Genomic DNA, 21,806 nt, shown 5'->3' on the forward strand with positions numbered 1-21,806 from the left:
GGAAGCAAGCCCAGGAAGTGGCTGATTCACCCACCCAGCAGGGCCCTGCCAGCACCCCTTGCTCGGCATCACCTCCCACACACTGTTTGCTCTTCCCTCAGCAGCCTGTCAGGCACGAGCCAGTGGTTTTTGTGGGAGAGATGTCAGGTTCAGAAGGGAAAGTTATCTGCTGTGCTTGGTTTCTCCAGCTGCAAGCCTGGATCAGCTGTTTCAGTGGGATGGATGTCTTGGACAGGGAAGTTCATCTGCCTGGTCACAGCAAGGCTGCCTTGGACAGTGCTCCCCAGGCTCTAACAGGGGCATAAATCTGGAATCACACCTGTGCTGCCTCGGTCATTTCAGCACCAATGTCTTTCCCATCAGCAGAAATCACCCACATCCATCTCCAGCAGCCCTGGAAATGGCTGTGTTTCCCTGAGTCAGCAGCTGCTCAGCCAGGCAGAGCATGCACAGGCATGCAATCAGGTATCACTGTGGAGATCCTTAATAATTAATAGCACTTCTCATCCTGATCATGCCCTCAGGAAGGATCAGACCCCACAGGACCCCAGTGGGGAGCACCAGCCCACCTCAGTGCACAGACCCACCATGGAGTACAAGGGTCGTGGCAGAGGAAGTGCTGTCAGCTGGGGAGCTCCTGCTGCCCAAGTTATTTATTTATGCCCAGTAATTTCAAATATTCCTCCTGGCCAGAGCGATGCCAAGCAGGAGCTGGCTGCAGAGCCAGCAGAGGGAGCCCAAAGTATAGCATGAATGGGAAAAAACTTTGAAAATTGGACAAAGGCTACACAGAATTGATGTAAAGCTGGGGAGGTCACACAGAGTGCAGTCTCTAGAGCAGGCATCTGATCTAATTTTTAATCAACTTCGTTCTCTGTTCTGGTTTTGTTTGGTTCCCTCAGCCACAGCAGCAAAAAGTTTCTGTCAAATCAACAAGAGGTCATTAAGCAAAATGAGGGGTTTTCATTGCAATGCTGTGGGCAGCACTGGGCAATCCCAGCAGAAAGAGCAGCCCCACCCCAGGAGCAAGGTCTGTGCTGGGTTTTCTTTGATAAATCAAGAGCAGGAGGAACATTGAGGGAACAAAAAGGAAGAGCAGATTATCCTCCTCCTTCACAAAACCCACACACCCAGCTCCAAATCAGTGAGACAGCTGATGTGTGCACAGCTTTAGTGACAGCCTTGTATCCCTCAGCACTGGTAGGACATAAGCACACAGAGCTCAGCATAGAGTGAATGCAGCAATTCATGCTCAAGGGAACGCAGGAATTCACCCCCAGGGAATGCAGACCCAGTGCCCACGGACCAGGGCATTCCTCTGCTGCAAGCACACAGCCCATGAGGGAACCTGGGCATTCCTCTGCTGCAAACAACAGCCCATGAGGGAACCTGGGCATTCCTCTGCTGCAAACACACAGCCCATGAGGGAACCTGGGCATTCCTCTGCTGCAAACACACAGCCCATGAGGGAACCTGGGCATTCCTCTGCTGCAAACACACAGCCCATGAGGGAACCTGGGCATTCCTCTGCTGCAAACACACAGCCCATGAGGGAACCTGGGCATTCCTCTGCTGCAAACACACAGCCCATGAGGGAACCTGGGCATTCCTTGCTGCAAACACACAGCCCATGAGGGAACCTGGGCATTCCTCTGCTGCAAACACACAGCCCATGAGGGAACAGACGGGCACAAATTGCCCAGAAATACCTGATTTCATGGGCTCTGCCTCTCTGCCAGCAAATTATGCAACATTACTTTTAATTATTATCTCTTTCTAAGCTCCTGGATAAGTTTTACAGAACTGCCTTTCAGCCTGGAGGTTTTGAGGAGAATTTGGAATTTGAAGTGAGTGCTGTGGCTGAAGTGGGGTTGTGCAGGCAGTCCCAGAACTGCTCCTCCAGGATCTCTCCTCCCAGGTGAGATTACAAAGCAATCAGGCTCCCCCTGCTCTCCCATAAGCTGTTCAAGCACAGCTGCCTCGACATTTGCACTCCATCAACATCTGAGTGAGAGACAGTCAAAGAAATAATCAGGGAAAATGAACAAGGCCAATTTATAAGAAGTGGGCAGTATTAATTAGATGCTGGCAGTTTTTAGCAGCTCTAATCCTGTTATCTGTGGCCCCAAGTCCCCTTACGTCAGTGCCAGCCCAGGGTATGTTTCCAGGTAAACAGCAGCTAAACAAAAGGTCTTTAAAAGCCCATGTTGTGTGTTTGTGTAAGTGCAGAGAACAATAGAGCCCCAGTTTTGGATACAGGCTGCTGTGTTAGGGCTCTGGGCTAAAGCACACAGCCTTTACTGCCTTCCTTCAAAGGAGACCAACCCCAACCCTGCATTTCCATTTCAGCTTTAAGGTAAAGATTTTGGGTGTGCAAGGCAAAAAGATGTAGATGAAGGGGACAAGAGCAGAGTGTGCTGAATGAGAAGAGAAAAAGCAGAGGCAGAGGGGGCAGGTGAAGGACAAGAGGCCATCATCACCTGTGGAGCTGTTGCAGGTGTGGGAGAGGTTGTTGCACTGGCAGGGCTCACACCAGCTCTCGTTGAACCTGTAGAAGCCCTCGCTGCAGCGGTCACACTTCAGGCCCGTGACTCCAGCTTTGCACTGGCACTTCCCAGAGCTGCAGGGGGAAAAACAAACAGTGAGATCTGGCTGTGCTGGGAGGCATCCAAGGTACAAACCTGCAGGCAGGGTTCTGCACTCCCTGTATTCCTTTCTGCTGGAAGCAGGACATGAAAGCCAGGGGCAACCATTTCCAAAAAGTGATGGGGACTTCGAGAAAGGACGAGTGTCTGCCAAGCCAGTTGCCCTGACAGCAATTTCCAGCTGGGCACCAGAAATCATTGCTCATTCCAGAAAGCCTTGGCCCAGAGCCACTCCCTTGCATCAGCCCCAGCAGATGCTCCCACAGCCCCTCTGGAGTCCCTGCTACACCTGCACAGCCCTGGGTTCTGAGCACATCCATGGTCACTGTGCCTGACCCATCCCAGAGCACCCACCTGGTTCATCCTCCCCCCTCCACACCCGTGCTGAGCAGCACCTCCCAGATTTTCGTGTGAGCAGACAATTCCCTGCTGACCAGCTGCTCTGCTGGCTCCCCTGGGAGCTGGGGCAGCAGCTCATGTGTCCTGCTTGGCTCAGCCAGGGCAGGTGTCAGCCACCTGCACTCCCTCCTCTTCTCCTCCACCATCCCATTTATCCTTCCCCATCTCCATGGACCCCTCTCTCCAGCTGAATCCTACCCAGTGAAGCCAGGGAGAGACAAGAGAGTGTTCTCCCCTCCCCAGGAGAGGCTTCCACTCCAGCTGACCCAGACAGGAGCTGTTTACTTGGGCACAGTGTGACTGCAGGGAGGGTGGAGCTCTGCACTGTGAACACAGAGGGCATTGCTGGTGGCTGCCATGAGCAAACAAATACCAGGAGCTATAAAAAGCAAAGGTTACCCTCATTCCTTTGGCTTTCTCTGCTACTCTCTCCACACAGAGGCTTCCAGTGCTTTGCTTTCATAACAGACTTCATACACTGGCAGCATTTAGCTCAGCTCTCAGAGGAATCCCAGGAATGGATAATGCTCCTTCCCATCCAGTCCTGGGCACAAACACTGCTGGAGGTGCCTCATCCCACCTGGGCACTGGGAACAGCCAAGCCAAGGGACAGAGAGCACCCAGTGCCTCTGCACATCCCTGGGGGCACCTGCAGGAACCCCAGCCCTGCCTGCTGCAGGGAACCACCACAGCAACCCAAATAAACAGCACTGGTCCCCTCCAGGTGATGGATTTATCTGCAGAGGGGGTGATAGAGACAGACAGACCCACAGACAGCCCTTCCATGCTGCATCACCCTCTGAGCTCTCCCCTGTGTAACCTCCACCCTGTTCAAACACCTTTGAAACACCTTTTCAAGTCAGCATTTCAGGGCTCACTGTGCCTGCACAAAGCTCATCCATTGTTCCCCCTCTCCTCCTGGAAAGACTGAGCAAGGCACAATTTGCTCCTAAAAGCCTCCAGAAAAATCTGCTGATTAAAACTAATAGATGTTTGATGCACTGCTGATGTGTTGTTTTTAACTAAAATGCTGTAGATCAAGATGTTTTGGTCAAGACATTGCTTCTGTTAGAAATTTGCATAATTCAGTATTTCTGTTGTTTGTTTACCAAAGGAAAAGGAACTACTCACCAAAATATGGACCTCAGCCCAAGGGGCTACACAATTAAATACCTGCAGAATCTGAAATCTCAAGGATATTTAACGGCCTGATTACAAGAAGAAGAAAGAAATATGATGTTTCCTTGCTCTCCAGGCCATTATCTAGAAGTGCAGCAGGCAGATGCAAAATTCAAAGGCATGCTGGTAAGCAGCTCAGTATGTTTGGCTGGTAAGCAGCTCAGAATGTTTGACTTTTAAAGAGCTTTTCACAAGACCCAACATTAATCCAAACGTTGTCACAGTGTTTAAAATAAGCGCAAACAAAAAGCAGCTTTTTATGATTTGCTCCTGACTGCTACTGCTATTCCTGTAAGAGGGCAGGGACAGGCAGGGAAAAGCAAGTGCTGTGGGGAGGAAGATCTGATGTTGAGCCTGAAAACACAGCTCTTGGGGATGCAGCATATGAGCAGGGTTTTGTGGGATCAAGGATTTGAGCTGCATCATCTTCAGCCTCCCTGGCTTCCTCCTGGAGTTCAGAGAGCTCTGTTTGACTCCCTCGTGTCCCTGACCCAGCCTTTTTCTCAATGGCACCCTCCTCTTCCTCCCTGCTTCCACACAGACTCCCATTTCATTGCTTTCAAGGAGCTTTATTTCCCCAATGACCTTGCTGGAGCTCAATTCAGGATTTTGGGGCACGGTCCCTTGATTTTACTCGTTAGCTTAGAAATAACAGGAAAGAAAGCTTAAAAAAGAAGGAAAAAAAATAAAAGACTGTTTGGAAAGTTTGGTTTGAATGCCTCTTGAACAGACCTTTTCTCAACATGTTACACATGGCACAGAGCCAAGTCCTGCATGTGCAAGAATTAAATCACTCAGCAAATATAAAGCTTTGCCTGTGGTCATTGCTTCCACAGAATAAAGCCCCCTTACAACACTCCTTTTTATAGCTCCAGCCCAGCAAAGTCTGTCAGACACTTTTTAAAGCAAAGGTCAATGATATAAATGCATTGAAACCACCAAAAAAAAAAATCCTGTTAACAGACCAATTGTACCCATAAAAATCCAGAAATTTGAAAGAAAAGACCCACAGTTTAATACTTGCACAGTGAGAACTGAACTGGATTTTGAGTATCAGCCAAGAATTTCTTTTTGGGGAGAAGTGGGGAGAATGAGGGGGACGGGAAGAGGGAAACGTTTTGATGCAGCAACATCAATTACTCAACTCCACTTCAGATGATGATTAACCCCTCTGAAGCCAGCCAACACTCAGCTCTCACAAAGAATTGATACAAATATCTGTTGGGATAAAACCAGACTTCCAGCAATCAAAGTCTCCTGCCAGCATTGGTTTTGACCAGATTTTTATGAATACACTCACTCTGGGGACCGTGTAGGTGGTGTGTATCACCATCACATCATCCATCAACTTTACAGATGTTTCCTACTGATTAAAACCATCACCAGCACATGAGGCACTGGCCAAAGGAGCAGGCAGTGACTGCTGGTCAGGGACAGCCCCATCCAAGGCTTGGATCCAGCATGGAATGATGTGACCCTCTGGGGACAAGGGCCACATGCCAGGGTTGGGACCCCCCCAAGGCAGGAGCTGGTTCAGCTGAGCAGCCTCAGGGTCCCTGTTCTGCCTCAGGAGACAGCCTGGGGCTGGACTAGGACACAGCCACCCCAGGCAGCAGCATTCCCACAGCCATGGGGCAGGGCACTGTAAATAAAATACTGGGGCAGGGGACAGTCTACACCCCAAATTATGTCTCATTTCCAGTCCCCACAGCTCCCTTGCACTCCTCTCAAGGGGAAAGAGCCACAGGATGCCATCACTTGCCAAGGGATTTGTGCCACTGGTGGCAACCAAATGTTCCCTGAGTGGTGATTTTAGCCAGGACTGCAGCTTTACAGGTACAGAAGTCAAGGGGACACACCAGAGACACAGAGCCCTCCCCTGGGCACTGGCAAAGAGGACTGCAGGCAGCTTTGATTCACCTGCAGGTGTCTCAGGAGCAGGGCACAGAGAACAGGGAACACAGAGCATCCTGCAGATGATTTCCTGCCAGGTCTGGTGGCTGGGGAAGGACACAGTGAGGGGCTGGGCTTGGGAGCTGGGGCAATGCCCTCACTTTGCACAGGAACTCAAGGCCTCAGCACAAGGGGAAAAAAGCATTAAAGTGGCTGTGATCTGAGACAGAGCACAATGTGCAGCCACATCTGCAAGGGGTCTCCACCCCTCCTCCACAGAAACATCTTGATTTTAGCAGGGACATGACAGGCACAAGATGGATGGGAGGATGAAGGACCATGGCCTTAGGGGCTGTTGGGAGACAAGCTGTGCACAGTTCATGGTCTAACAGAAAACCCTCACCAAGCTCCAATTATTCCTCTTCTTCCTTTTGTTTTTTTTTTTTTTTCCCCCAAGGAGGAGCAATGGAGAAATTAATTTTGAATATATTCCCAGACACCAGAAAAGCTCCATCAGAGCCCAGGGACTCCCTGGCCATGTCAGACCCAGCCAAAACAGCACAGCACCAAGCTCTTGTGCCTTGATTTTCAAAAGATGTGAGATTGGTCAGATTCTGGGGCAGAGGCAGAGAAGGAGGGAGCTCCCATGGGTCTCAAACCAGGGCATGCCATGCAAAACCTACAACAAGAGTTTTTCCAAATGCATTTATTGTTTTCCCCTTGAAGCACACCCCCATCCTGCCCAGGAGAGCAGGGCAGGGCCACACTGCCCTAAGAAAGAGGGAAGTGAGGGCTATGCCAGCCCTTCCTGGCCATCTCCAGGTGGCACCTCCAGCTTCACCTGTCCCCTGGGGAAGCCCCAGGGACAGCAATGTCCCTCAGCTGTCCCAGCAGGGCACGGGGTGTCCCTGGAACAGCCACAGCTCACAGCAGGTGCTGTGGGAATGAGGGAAATCGTGTTGAACCATGAGCATCTTTAAAACAAACCCCATGAAAAGGCTTTGTCACACTTTGATGGGATAAGACAAAAGGATTCTGTGCAAGATTAGGAGGATTCAGAAAAAATGTCTCCAAAAATGGTGTGTTCCTCCAGTGAGCTGGGCTCCTTTAGTGCTGATTTTCTGTGGTGTCTGACAGCAGCCAGGGCATGAATCTCTCTTACACCTTCCTGGGCAATGTGGAAAAGTTCACATTTGAAAGCTAAATGCTCCAAGACACTTTGGTGGGAAAGCAATGCTGGTAACACTCAGAATCACTCAGGTGAACAAGGCCTCCACAATCACTGAGCCCCACCTCTGACCATCACCAGAGCACTGAGTGCCATGTCCAGCCTGCTGAACACCTTCAGGATGGGGACACCTCCCTGGGCAGCCCTTCACAACACTCTCCATGAAAAATCCTTCCTGATGTCCAACCTGGCACAGCTTGAGGCCACATCCTCTCATCCTGAAGATACCCAGCACCCTCCCAACCCACTGCTGACTCTTCTGTCAGTCAGAATATCATTGAATATCAGCACATGGGGAAAGGGAGAGCAGGAAAAAGCCCCACACTGGGTTTCTCCTCCCCACTCCTCAGCTCAACCCAAAGCTGCTGGTGGCTGAGGTGGCTCTGTGGGAGAGTCAGTGGGGCCAGGGCCAAGCCCTGCAGCAGCCACTCGCTCTGAGCCCCTTTGTGGAGGGCACAAGAAGCAGAGCTTTATGGGGGCCAACAGTGGCCCATTGTGTGCCACATTCCTCACTCCGTGCTGGGGCAGGGCAGCTGCTTTGTAGGGCAGGAGCAGGGACACTTCAACACTTCACAGCTCTGAAAGGCCACTCTGTGAATGTCAAAGGGCCACCTTGTCTGGCCACCGCCGCCTCCACAGCCCCAGCTCCCCCAGCAGCCAGGGAAAGCCAGGAGTCCCAGCCAGGGCTCTGGAAAGCTGGGAATCTCCAGGCAGGGCTCTGCAAAGCTGGGAATCCCCAGCCAGGCCTGTGGAAAGCTGAGAATCCCCAGCCAGGCCTGTGGAAAACCAGGAATCTCCAGCCAGAGCTGTAGAAAGCTGGTAATCTCCAGGCAGGGCTCTGGAAAACCAGGAATCTCCAGGCAGGGCTATGGAAAGCTGGGAATCTCCAGGCAGGGCTCTGCAAAGCCAGGAGGCTCTGGAAAGCCAGGAATCTCCAGCCAGGCCTGTGGAAAGCCAGGAATCTCCAGGCAGGGCTGTGAAAAACCAGGAGGCTCTGGAAAGCCAGGAATCTCCAGGCTGGGCTGTGGAAAACCAGGAATCTCCAGGCTGGGCTCTGCAAAGCCAGGAGGCTCTGGAAAGCCAGGAATCTCCAGGCTGGGCTCTGGAAAGCCAGGCATCTCCAGGCTGGGCTCTGGAAAGCCAGGAATCTCCAGGCTGGGCTCTGGAAAGCCAGGCATCTCCAGGCTGGGCTCTGGAAAGCCAGGAGGCTCTGGAAAGCCAGGAATCTCCAGGCTGGGCTGTGGAAAGCCAGGCATCTCCAGGCTGGGCTCTGCCAAGCCAGGCATCTCCAGGCAGGGCTCTGCAAAGCCAGGAGGCTCTGCAAAGCCAGGAATCTCCAGGCTGGGCTGTCCCCTCCAGGCGAGGTGCCCTTGAAGGAGGGGAGGGAGGCAGTGGAAAGTCCACACTGACCCTGGAGAGGGAGGCTGGATGGGATCCTGCACAGTTCCACGAGTTCCTCACTCACAGCAAAGTCTCAGCCTCAGCTGGTGGGTGCTGGATTCCCAGAGGATCATGTGCAGGGCTGGGCCAGGGGCCCTCAGTGCAGAGGAGGACACGTCAGTGGGGTGCCAGGGAGTTGGGGTGGTCTCCACTGAACACCCACTGTGCCCAAAGGGGTCCCTCCATCCCCCAGACCTCTGCTGGTGCCTCTGCTCAGACAGCAGAAGGCTCAGGGTACAAGCAGTGCCTGGGCACCACCTCTCAACCACAATTTAGCCACAAAGGCTTAAAAAGTTGAGCCCATATTTCTTTTTGAGGGCAGTCAGTGCTTTCCAGAGCAGCAAAGTTTGCAACAGGCAACACAGGAATGGCAAAGCCTGCTCGAAAATCCACAAAATAACAGGATTTCTGAGAAGCCATAATTACCATAGGGGAGATGATAACAATCCACCTTTCCCTGCTGCTGTGTCCAGTCACTCATTCATTTCCCATTCCTGCCTGCAACTGAATAAAAATGGGTTCAGGTGCCTTTACCTTCCTGTGGGGGGAGAGAGGAGGAGGAGAGCTAATCAGATATAAAGGATGTGAGAGGCTGGAATAGGGGAGAGATTTAGATAATTAAACCATGCAGAAAAATAGGCTTTAACAGGGTATTCTTCTGCTTTTCTGACGTCCACATGTAATAATTTCCGCTACAAAACAAGATCTGTTCTCTGCAGAGTGATGCTGACAAGGCATTACTGGGAGATAATGAGCCACCAGTTGTGCTCATCCAATCTATAAAAGGGAGAGCAGTCTTTTTAAAGAGAAAAAGGGGGTTTGTCTGGTTTTGGGGGGGTTTTAAAGCACAAGTCCTTGAGGATTTCAGCTCCCAAGGTCACATCTCCAAAGGGGAGCAGTGCCTGATGTGGTTTACTGGATTGCTGAAATGCAGCAGGATGGAAAGGATCCCACGCAGAAGAGAGACATTTCAGAAGTGTGATGACACTCTGCAGACAGAAAATGAAGACTTTATCTATGCAAAACAACAACTCCATCACTTCCCCCAAATAACCTCTGGGGTCTGGGATGGCCAGCAGCCCTGCAGGCTGGTGAAGCTCCACAAAAACCTTGAATTTCAATGGACCTACATTTCCTGACCACTGCAAAAACCCCACCCAATCCTGCCTCACATGAGGTTCAAGGTGTGTCCACACTGTGCCACACCAGGCTGCCCCCCACAGTCTCTTTCCTCCTTCCCACATCCCACCAGCTCCAGGAACGTTTGGGCAACACTCTCAGGCACAGGGTGGGATTGTTGGGGTGTCTGTGCAGGGTCAGCAGTTGGACTGGATGATCCTTGTGGGTCCCCTCCAGCCCAGAATATTCTGTGATTCTGTGATCCCTAAAACCCCCAGCAGCCACAGCTCTCCCCTTGTTTCCTGGCACAGGTACTGCTGCATCACTTCTCTCCCCTAGAACCAGGACAAGTTTAAAAAGCAAAACCTGCCAGGGAAACAGGGAATTGAGGTCTGAACCCTTCTGCCAGGCAGCAGCATCTCATAGCAGCATCTCTGCTTCACAGCTCCACTCCTCACTCACATCCCAAACCCACAGGAGCACCCACGCAGGCCCAGCTGCTCGTGGGCTAAACATGCTGCCCCCACAGCTTCAGGAAAGGAAGAGCCACTCACACCCCAGTGCTGGGCTAGGAAAAGTTGGGATAAACACCTCAAAGGAGGCAAATCCAGGCCAGCCCTCCTGCAGATGAGCTGGGTCACACTGGGCTGCCCTGGGCCAGTGTCTGCAGTGCCACATGGGGATGGGCAGTGCTGCCAGCAAGGTAAAAATAAACAAACCAAAAACTGCAGAGTCATCTGCCATCTCCTGCTCCCCAGGAGGGGGATGCTGCCTCATCCAGGCTGGTGCTGCCTGCACTCCTGGTCCTTCCAACCCCACAGCCAGAGGCCAGGTTTGCATGGAGAATTATCTCAGGGTGTGTTTAAAGAGCTGAGCCTGCACAGCTCCTCACGCCAGGGCACGAGGGCTGCAGAACCAAAGATTCCTCACCCAAATCTCCTTCCCTCACCCTGCTCATCCCAGCTCTGTGTGCTGGCTCGCACTGCCCTGGCTCAGCTGGGTGGCACTTTGGGTGCCAAAGGGTGCAGAGGGCCAGAAACACCATGAGGAGCCCCAGTGCTGCCCTGGCTACTGGGACTGCAGACCATTAACCCCAGCCCACTCCCGTTGCCTTTGCCCTGGCTCCCTGCCCAGCCTTGGGGAGCCAGAGATGAGAGCTCAGGCACAAGAGTGCTGCTCACATGAAAGAAAAAAGGGACCATCCCACGGGGGAGATGTGGCCTGGCCAGCCTGGGCATGGGGACCTTCTCCAGCAGCACTGATCACTTCCACTCCCCCACCAGGCTGGCAGGTTCTGCTTTCCTCACAGGACACACAGCACAGCCTTCAACTCAAGGGGTCCAAAAGATGCATGTCCCAAAGAGATGCAGCTCTTGGCTGGGGCTACACCCCCATGGGCTGAGGCACCCTCCCCACTTGTCCCTGTCCCCAGAGCAGGCACACAGCCCTGCCAGCCCAGCCCGTGCACCCACATGAGTCACCGTCCTCATTCTCCACCACTCTGACCTTGACCATGGCCCTTGAAACTTCAGCTCCTTTCCCCACCCTTCCTCCATGGACTGTGAACACTTCCAGGCCACAAGCTATCTTTAGCAAGCATCTGCACTGCATCCAACCCAAAGAAATGTGATTTTTTTCTGAGGTTTCTAGGCGTTAACCACAGCAGGGACAATCCCCTCCCCTCCCCAAGATGTGTCAGCCCTCTCTGAGCAGCCCAGGACTCCATCCAGCCCCTCAGCTTGAGCCACACACAGCTTTTCATCTAACAAAAAAACCACCCAAACCAGAGCACAGAAATGCTCTGCCATCCCACAGGGGGATCTGTGTGGATCTTCCTAGATAATCAAATTTAAACCACCACCAAAACAGACCTTTGATTAGCAGCCATGGAGCCCATTCATAGCGACAGCATGTCAGGTCAATGTTCACTCCCAAAATCAACTCTGTGCCTCAGGAAAGGGATTTTTTTTTAAATTTTTGTTTGATGGTCTGCATTTGAGGTCTGGTTAACAAACAGGGGACTTGGGTTGCCATCTGGCCAGCCCAAGAGCGTGCTGAGGAATAACACTAATAATCATCATATGGTGGTGCTTTATTTAAAAGGCACTTTTACAATAGCGTGGGCAAGCTGACTGAAACCTAAGAGGGATCTTTGTGTGCCCTGAGGGCTCAGCCTTTGGCACTCTGCCCCTCCAATCAGCCGCCCTTAGAAAGGGTCAGAGTCCAAAATCTCTGCTGCTGTTCCACCCAGAGCCCTACTGGAACAGCCATGGCTCTCCTCCGAAGCCTCACACAGGAATTCGCTTGTGCAAGTCGAGCTGGGCTGGTGCTTTATTAAATAAATAAATAAATTGTACAACTGACAGGATTTTCCATGTCAACAAACCAGTAGCTGGTTGCTGGTATTGGGCAATGCCTGCGTGCCTCATCCCAGAGCAGAGATTGCCTGAGGGACACTACTGCTCCTCCAGGGACTGCTCAGCAGCCACCCAGAGCCAAAACTCCCTTCCTGCATTCACACACCCATTTCCCTGCAATGGGCTCTCCCACCCATCAGAGCAGATCCCCCCACCCCTGGTGCCTGCCCCCAGCCATGCCAGCTGCAGCCAGGAGCTGTGCCCAGCCCTGGTGCCCACTCTGACACAGCAGGAGCAGGGGGAGCACCTGCCCTGCTGCCCTTTGTGTCCCGCTCCATTTTCCCACACACATCACTACACCAGCCCTTCTGATGCCCCCAGCCCTGTAACACAGACAACTGACCTATTTTTCTCTTTTTGAACACCCAGAGGTCATCTCTGTCTGCAGCAAACCCCTCTGAGGCGGGAAGGGAAACAGAGTGATCTCTGTTAGCAACATCCCCCCTCCCCAAATCTCCCTGCACGTCCTGCCCTGTGCTGCCTCTTCTAAATGGCTGAGAATGAGCATCTCCCCCCTCCCTCCAGGCTGTGAAATGGTGCTGAGGAGAGGCTGGGTTGGGTGCTGGGGAGGTCCCTGCTGTTTCTGGCTCCACACAGATGCTTCCAACTCCACCTCATTCTCCTTCACAACTCAGAGCATCTCACCTGAAGCTCCCACGGGCGTTCCTTGGCTCGCCCCATGCAGTGAGACATGGGGAGACACCAGACATGTCCATGCTTCACCCACTGCCCAGTAACTCAGAGCTGGGGCAGGAATGCTCCCCTCCAGTTAATCCAGTTACTCCATCAGCATTTCCCCTCCTCTCCCAGTTCCCAAAGGTAAGATCTGCCCCATCTGCCTTTCTGCCCAATTTGCCTTTCCAATAGATCTGACCACAATCACACTTTCAATTCTGTGGCAAACCCTGGTGCTTCCAGGCACATCTTCCCATACCTAAAACAGCCACTAAAAAAAAAAAAGGTGATAAAACTTCATACTTTCCACCCTCAAGAATCACCTCTTTTAGTAAGAAGGTCACTTTCCTCAACTGGAAAGCTACTTTTAAGATCTGAATTGTCAGAGCTTATGCAAGCAGAAAAATCCAGCACTGAAACAAAAAGGAAGGACATCAACAGAGGGTTTGGTCGTTTGGGAAAAGATAATGTATAAAATAATTACAGGCAGCATGTCCCTGCAGAGCATTCTGACTCTGACTCAGCCCCTGTCCTGGCAGGGACCTGCAGGTGTTCAACACACGCTGAGCCCAGACCCAGCCCTAGAAGACAAAAAAGCAGCAGGAGCCTGGGAAGGCTGGAAGCTGCTGCAGGGTGGTTGCTGAGGTCTCCTCCAAGGAGAGACTTTGGAACTTGCTGTCCCCATGAGCACAAGGTGGAGAGCCAGTGGGTCAGGCTGCTCTGGGTGTGATCCTGCAGGAACAGAGATCCCCCAGCTCAGGCACTGCCTCCAATGGCTGACAGATCCCTGCTTGGAAAATCATTGCGTGCCAGCTTTCACAAGGCAAGATGTGAGGGTGGGTGAGGTGAAATGAGGAGGAACACATTCATTATACAACAGCTCCAGCATCAGCTCTGGTGCCTGTAAACACCAGGCAAGGCAGGAGCTGACTCTGCTCTCGGGCCGCCGCTTCCACCCCAGTGCTCAGCGAGGGCAGAGCACAAAGCTGTGCCTGCCTCTGGCATAAAACCCATCCCTTTGGAAAAGAAACCCCTCCACAGCCCCCATGCTCCACCCCAGCCCCTGCTCCCCTCCCAGCTCAGGAGTCCAACAGGGACTAAGAGATGCACAAGGCGTTAGGAGAGGTTCTGCTTCCATGCGACTCCGAAACACAAGTCAGCTCCCTTGGGGGCTGCCAGGGCTTTTGCCACAACCACAGATATTTTTATAATTCAGCTCTTGAATGAGGAAGAATAATCTTCATGAATTTTTATACTACCAGCTTCCCTCCTGCTTATTTTTTTTCCTTTTAAACACCAGCACAGACAACAAGACCCACTCTTACCCAAAACCCAAACCACCCCAAATCCCAACACCCTGTGTGCAGAACCATGGGTTACTCACTGGTCACACTGCTGACTGGTGGCTCCAGCAGGGCTGCAGCTGCAGGGCTGGCACTGCTGGCCTCCCAGCTGGGGGAAGAAGCCGTGGGCACAGCTGTGGCAGCGTGGCCCTGTGTACCCAGGCAGGCAGTGGCACTGCCCCGTTGTCAGGTTGCATCCGGCGCTGCCCACAGAGCTGCAGTTGCACAGATCTCCTGCAAGGAAAGAGAAACAGAGGCATGGAACCACAGAACTGCAGAATGGTTTGGGTTGGAAGGGGCCTTAAAGCCCATCTCATTCCAAACTCCCTGCTGTGAGCTGGGACAGTTTCCAGGCTGCTCCAAGCCACGTCCAGCCTGGCCTTGGACACTTCCAGGGATGCGGCAACCACAGCTGCTCTGGGCACCCTGTGCCAGGGCACTGTAGCCATGATATTTTATGGAAAATCCTTTCCTTAGGATTTTTCCTCCTGAGAAGCTGAGAGGCCTCAGGAACAAAATGTAACCAATGGTTATCTGCTGCTGTGGAATGCAATAGGTGCATCTGGGATTGGTCTCATGGGGTTGTTTCTCATTAATGGCCAATCACAGCCCAGCTGTCTGGACTGTCTCGGTCAGTCACAAGCCTTTGTTATCATTCCTTTTCTATTCTTAGCCAGCCTTCTGATGAAATCCTTTCTTCTATTCTTTTAGTATAGTTTTAATATTATATATATAATAAAATAATAAATCAAGCCTTCTGAAACATGGAATCAACATTTTGGTCTCTTCCCTCATCCTAAGACCCCTGAGAGCACCATCACAGGGCATCACCACTCCCTCTGCATACCCCCATCATCATTTTAAGGATGATTTTTGCTTTAAAATGTTGAGATGGTGGACAACAACCACATTGGGAGCACCCTGGGGTTTGAAACACCACAGCTCATGCTTGAAATCTCTCCAACAAAGAGCTACAAGATTATGGGTATAACTATCTAAAATTTATCTATATGTAGCTGTAAACAATGTCTTTATGTATATACACACACCTAGCCACCCTCTGACTCCAGGAGCTCACAAGCAGTAAGTGTGTAATATCAGGATAAAATCAGCAACAGGTTGCAAAGTCATTCATTCTAAGAGCCTCCACTCCACCCCACTGGAACAGCCCTGATTTACCACAGAACAAACTCTGACAGGACACACTGGCAGCAGCATCTCCCACTGCTGAGGAAGGGAAGGATCCCCAAAAATCTGCCCTCAGGGGAGCACCCAGTGAATGAAAACTGTACTTTAAAAGCTGTGGTAGAGCTGGAGGCAGGACAGAGACCCACCACCTAAACCAGACCACCCTCAGTCCTGTGGTGACAGGAGATGGCTCTGGGGACCCAAACATTGTCTCTGGGGACACTATTATTTCTAGGGTTGCTGGACAGCTGCTTTTTTAGGAGAGAGGCAAATCTTTTGATCAAGTGGTGAATTCCCAGTCCCCCCACACATTATTTCTTGTAATACTTTAAAGCCCCAACTGCACTGAAGAGAACAACTTCTCCCTGGCAATTTGTTTCTGCCAAGAGCTTTATCTCTGTTCTTTCACTGCAAAATATTTAGTGCCTTAATAATTTAAAGTCTTCTTCTGCCAAGACTGAATTATAAACAAGGATTATTTGCAGAAATAGTGCATAAAGCATCAGGGGCTTTACACAACTGCTGGTGTTTGTTATTGCCTGAGAAGAGCCAGTATTCAGGGCACTTTAGGGAGAGGGGAGAGGCCAAGTCCCCATCCCAAGAAAACTTGCCTTAAAGCTCTTTTCCTTTTCATCCACATTTCTGACACACAAAGAAATGTGAGTTATTTAATTACTCCACCACAGGATCCCCACAGAAGCCATGTTGTCCCTATACACCTGTGAAATTGCACCTAAATTTTCTTCAATCCAAACTATCAGATAGGACAAACACCTCAAGATCCAATTATCCATTTCAACAGCCACTTCACATAATGAACTAAATTCCCAGCTCAATTATCCAAGCAGAACCATATTGATTTGGGCACTCGGGTTTCTCTCTCCCACCAGAGCAGAAACCACAAAAACTTGTTGAGCAAAAGCACTCAGGAGTTTGTCAAACATGCATCAAAACAAACTTCCCTTTCAGAACCCAACATGTGGCACCATTGGACCTGCCAGACTTGATCAAGGAAAGAAAATGAGCATTGTGTCCATTCTAATGGCATGGGAGGCACTGACAGGGCAGGTCCTGCACAGGGGGATGAGCAGCTCCATGTGGAGACCACCCCTGTGCTCCATCAAAGCCAGAGCCATGAGACCATCCTGGCACTCCAGAGGGATGTCTGGATGGACAGGGCAGGAGTGGGCAGTGCTTCAGGATGGTCCCCACAGCACCATGGAGCTCTGCCCCATCACTTATGCTCCAGCAGGATGGCAGCACTTTGAACTTGAACCTGACTTTGTAGCACCCATTGTTTTCCATCCAACGCTCCTGCCCATCAAAATTGCCCCAATTCAGGTCAGGCTCTGCCTGAGCTGCCAAATTCAACAGCAACACAGACACCACTGCAATGCCAGTGCCCCAGGAGAGTGAGAAATGCTGCAACAATCCAAAATAACACTGGCAAAACACTTTTTGCTTGGGAGGCTGGTGGAGCCTGGTTCTGCTAGTGATGGGGACAGCAGCTGAGCCTGTCTGCTGTGAAATCACCCCAAGAGTGTGCTAAGGCACAACTCAACAGATCCAGAAGCTGTCTCCCAAAAGGGTCAATTCCTTGAAGACCCCACCTCCCCCATGACCCCAGAGACCTTTGGGAAGGGATGGTGGTCCCAGGCAGGGGAACAGCATCCCACATTTTTTTGGTGGGACCCATGTGGGACCATCCCGCATGGTCCCTGCTCACCCCAAATGCATCCAGCCCTGCTCACCCATGGATGCAGCCCCAGAACACCCCAGAGCTCTGTGGTTGGGCAGGGGAGGAGATTCAGGCAGCAGCACTGGAGTCTGAGCTCCATCCAGGTCAAGGGCTGCACAAGGATGTAGCAGGCTATGAAAACCTGAGGGCTGATTTAAAGGACACTTTGTTGTCTCCACAGCAGCCGGGTGGCAGAGGGTGAGAACGGTCCTGAGCCAGAACAGGAACTGATAACAAACATCTGCCATGGGCTCTGGGAACACAGCAAAGAGGATGAGCACTACAGAGGAAAATTAGGGAACACTGTCCTGGCTTCTAGCCAGAGCCTGGGTTTTAGGAGCCTTTATTCAGTTTTCTCAGGCTGATGTTTTGCTTTTGAAGATAACCTTCAAAAATACCTCACTGAGAGCTTTTGTGAAGGCGAAGGAATGAAGAGGCTGGATGAGCTCCAGGATGTCCCACTGCAGACTGCACAGTCATGGTTGCAGGGCTGTGTTGGGGCTGGGGTAACACCATGAGCAAGGGAGCCAAGGGCAAGGACCTCTCAGGGATGAGGCACTGGCCCAAGCTCTGACTCTTCCCACTTTGCTATCCTGACTCATCCTTGCTCTGCCTCAGTTTCCCCATCTCAGGGTGTTCCCCTCTCCCCCAGGGCCTGCTCGTCTCTGCCTGTTCCTGTTCCCCATTGCTAAACCACCAAGGTTCCCTTCCTTCCCCACAAAGCACCACAGCACAGCTCAGATCACTTGGTTATCACAGATAAAACCCACCTTTGCTCGTGAGGGGACTGACAGGCTTTAATTAATTAACAGCATAAGGTTGTTTTGAGGTCCAAGAATAGAGGCACCATAAAAGTGTGTGCCATTGCCATGTTACCCTTCAAACAAAAAACCAAACACCTCTCCATTCTGGAACAATATTTCACCCTCACTGGTTGTTGCTTGGAGGAAGGTGGAGTGGAAGGAAAGGTTCCTCATTTGGGAAGCAAGGGGCACACTGCTGTGTGGAGACAGATTTAATATCCAATTTCAGTTAGCCCCAACCTATAATCAATTAATTTTTAGTATGCAAAAGCCATAAGTAAGCAATAAACTGGAGAATAGATGTTTTATGTTGTATTGGATCCACACCATGGCTGTAAATAACACTGACACAACCAAGAACCTCCAGGACTGAGGGTGCCCTGTGACCCCTCAGTGTGGCCACCTCAAATTCCACACCAGCTCCTCCATCCACCCCTAATAAAGATCTCAGCCTCCAAATTCCATCCCAATGCAAACCTCAACTCTGCAAATCCCAGCAACATCCCAGCCTGTACCAGATCCATCCAGACCCCACATCCCTTCATCTCCCATCCCCTCCTAGTACTTAAACAGGGCTTGTTCTGATGTAAAAATCCTTCCTCAAATTACTTCTTTCACATCCTTTCAGCTTTGCAGTGTTTAAAGTTTTCACACATTTTATAAGCACGATTCCCCCTCCTTTCCAAGCCACTTAATGAATGAATAATTTAGAAAACAGGTGAAATATTTACAAAGGGTAAAGAAGCCAACACTGTGAAAGGCACGAAGGTCTCTGTGAAACCACATTAGCTGGGGACATCCTGAACCAGTGCAGACCCTGAATGAGCTCACCTGCTCCCTGGGAGCCAGCCTGGAAAACCCAAGGTGCACATTTTTGATTATAAGAACATGCAGCTGTAAGAGCAAGCTGTGGAGGCCCACAGATGCTATTTATTGTCCTGCTGCAAAAGCATCCCCAAGGAGACAGACATTTTCTGTTCTCCAGAATAGATGAAGGGAAAAAAACCAAAAATCATTGCTAACCTGGAGGTACTGTTGGGTTTTTGGGAGCCAGAGGTGCAGCCCCAGTTTGGCACCTGCAGCTCTGAAGCCAACACAGCCCAATAAGAACCTCAGCTCCCAAATACTCCCCAGATATCCCAAAGGATTTAAACCACTGCACACAACAGCATCCCATCCCTGGAAAGGCTTTGTTTTTATATTAATTTAGCAGTTTTCCCTCTTCCCCAGACTTCATTTCCAAATTCAAGCCCTACCTTCTCTTCCATTTCCCCTTCTCAATCCCTCTGCAGGCACCACTCCTGACAAGACAGGAATAAAGGGATCAGGCAGCAGGTTTAAAAATCTATCCAAAGTCATTTCCTTTCCCCTTGTAATTAAATTGTGGAACTCATTGTCAGGGGATGTTCTGGCTGCCAGAAATACCTATGGCTTCAAAGCAGGACTGGAAAAGCTCACAGAGGACAGGTCCACTGGTGGCTGTTAAACACAGGGATCTGGAGCAAGCATCCTGATGGGAAAGGCCTGGAACTCTGTCCAGAAAAGTCAGGATCATGCCCTGCTCTCTTGGCATCATCTTCTGGCCTTTCTTGGGTGGGTGAAGCTTTGCTCTGAGCCAGCCTGGCAGTTCTATTTTCTCCTTGTTTGCACTGCTCCAGTTCTTCCCCCAAACACACAAATCCCCCTTAAAGAGTTAGGCACTGCTCTTTGCACTGGGAATTTCTCCCCATTACAGCCAAAGGCACAGCTGTGCTGCACCACTGCTCTGTCTTTCCTCTTGCCTCTCAACAGGCTCTTTCCCTTCCCCTCAGTACAATGACTGATGTGCCAAACCTCCCCCACAAAGGGATGAGGGTCAGGACAGTGCTGTCCCAGCATGGGACAGTGACAGCAGGCATGAGCCAGCTGTTAAAAGGGAAGGTCCCATCCTACCCAGCCCTTGTCAAACAATTCCCTGAGCTCCAGCCCATCTCTTCCACGTCTCTGATGCACCATGTCAGAGTGGTCCAGTCTAGCCCTGGGCTGGAATTTGGGTTCAGCTTCATCCCTCCTCATTTGGGTGCTACTGATGCTCTGAGTGCAGGAGCTGTTATCCCAGTGCAAGGAGCTCTTATCCCAGCACGAGGATGCTTTGGCCTCCATCTTTCCCCACAGCTGCAGCAGATCTGAGAGGGCACAGCCTGGCTGAGCTCTCCCCCAGGGAGCTGGGGAACATCTGCCATGGGCTAAGAGCTCCTGCAAGAACAGGCCAGAGAGGAGCTGCAGCACTGCAGCTTCCCAAAGAGAGCAGCTCTGCCAAGTCCCAGCACTCATTCCCATCCAGACAGCACTCAGCACAAAATAAGACTCAACTCTTGGATCATGAAGGTGCACTGAAGTGCTCAGACCTGTAATTTACTCTCACTTCAGGCTACAATGCAAAGCCAAAGTGGTAGGAAGAGTATCTCTGCCTATCCCCCAAAAAATTTATATACACATAGGACAGTCTTCTGTTATTCTGGACTGTCTTCTGTTATTCTGCATCCACTTTGTTACTGAGTGCACCACATTCTGGGCACTCACAGCCTCCATCAAGCTCCAGGCTCTGCAGAGTCAGGTGCTGATGGTGAAGAGAACTTCATTCACATTAATGCTGTTAAGAGTGTTAGAGTCACTTGTGCTGTTCCATAAAAGGCTTTTACAGGTCAACAAGGGGGAAAAGACAACAATTTCTCAATTCATATACATCACTTGTAACATCATTAGAAGATTAAACACATCTGTTGAGGAATATGGTATCAGATTAAATCTCTCACTTATCACTTGGAAAGCAGCACAAAGCCAAGGTCCCAACTTTGGGGTCACCAGCAGCTGCACAAGCACTTTTTATCAGCCTGGAGCAGACAGGTTTGGGGCTTCAGCCAAACTCCAGCTCAGCCTCAACTGTGTCAGGCCCTGCCTTTCCCAAGGGATGGAGATCACTCCCCAGCAGAGCTCACAGCCCTCCTGCCCCCCCAGCCATGAGCAAACCAGAACCCTGAGAGCCTCCCCAAAGGCAGAGGCTGCTCACTCTGGGACTGCCTGTTTCCATGCCTTCCCTGCACCTGCAATGCAACCTGCAGGCATGTGGTTTCTGAGCACTTCCTGAAAGCTCCTCCACACAGAGCAATTTTGTTGCTTTTTCCTCCTTTTTGATGCTAAACAAGTCAGCAACCTGTGCAGAGAGCTTTGAACCTGCTCGTTCCCCAGTAAAGCTGCATCAAAAGTCAGGCTCACAGGTGTAAAGCTGTCTTGGGAGACTAAAGGATAAAGGACTGTAAACATCAGGGGGGAAAAAAAAAAAAGAAAAATATGGATTCTGATTAAGTCAGTATTCCTCCTGCACTGGGAGATCCCCAGCTCACAGCTCTGCTGGAGCACAACACCTGAGGAGCTCCCATGGATGGGACAAGGAGAAGCAGGAGGGGTCCTGGAGTCATTAAGATGCAGGTAATAGGGCAGGGAAGCTGTGCAGGGGGATTACACAGCTGCAGCTGAGGAATTATTCATTCCTATAGAACAAGAAGTTTCCACAGGCAGACAAACCCTCCGGGGTCTCTTACGAAGCAGACTGTGCACAAAGAGGAATGTGGCCCTAAAATGTTTATGATACAAGAAACTACAGTAACTTCAAACAGACCAAATACATACTTGAGGATTAAAACCTCCACAGTTTAAAAAAAAAAAGGAAAAAGAAAAAGAATCCAAGCCTTTTAATTAA

The 21,806-nt window shown here is 50.9% G+C and overlaps 1 protein-coding gene across 1 annotated transcript in view; it reads right to left on the reverse strand.

The window, feature by feature from the left end:
- The window catches only part of MEGF9 (multiple EGF like domains 9), a 48,000-nt gene that overhangs the window by 10,495 nt on the left and 15,699 nt on the right, over window positions 1-21,806 (reverse strand). The window contains exons 2-3 of the mRNA XM_077189419.1: window positions 14,380-14,572; window positions 2,481-2,620 (exon numbers count right to left, since the gene is read on the reverse strand). Of these exons, the coding sequence (XP_077045534.1) occupies window positions 2,481-2,620; window positions 14,380-14,572 (333 nt within the window). The remainder of the gene's footprint in view (window positions 1-2,480; window positions 2,621-14,379; window positions 14,573-21,806) is intronic.

Source organism: Agelaius phoeniceus, chromosome 21 (assembly GCF_051311805.1).
Source record: "Agelaius phoeniceus isolate bAgePho1 chromosome 21, bAgePho1.hap1, whole genome shotgun sequence".
NCBI lineage: Eukaryota > Metazoa > Chordata > Aves > Passeriformes > Icteridae > Agelaius > Agelaius phoeniceus.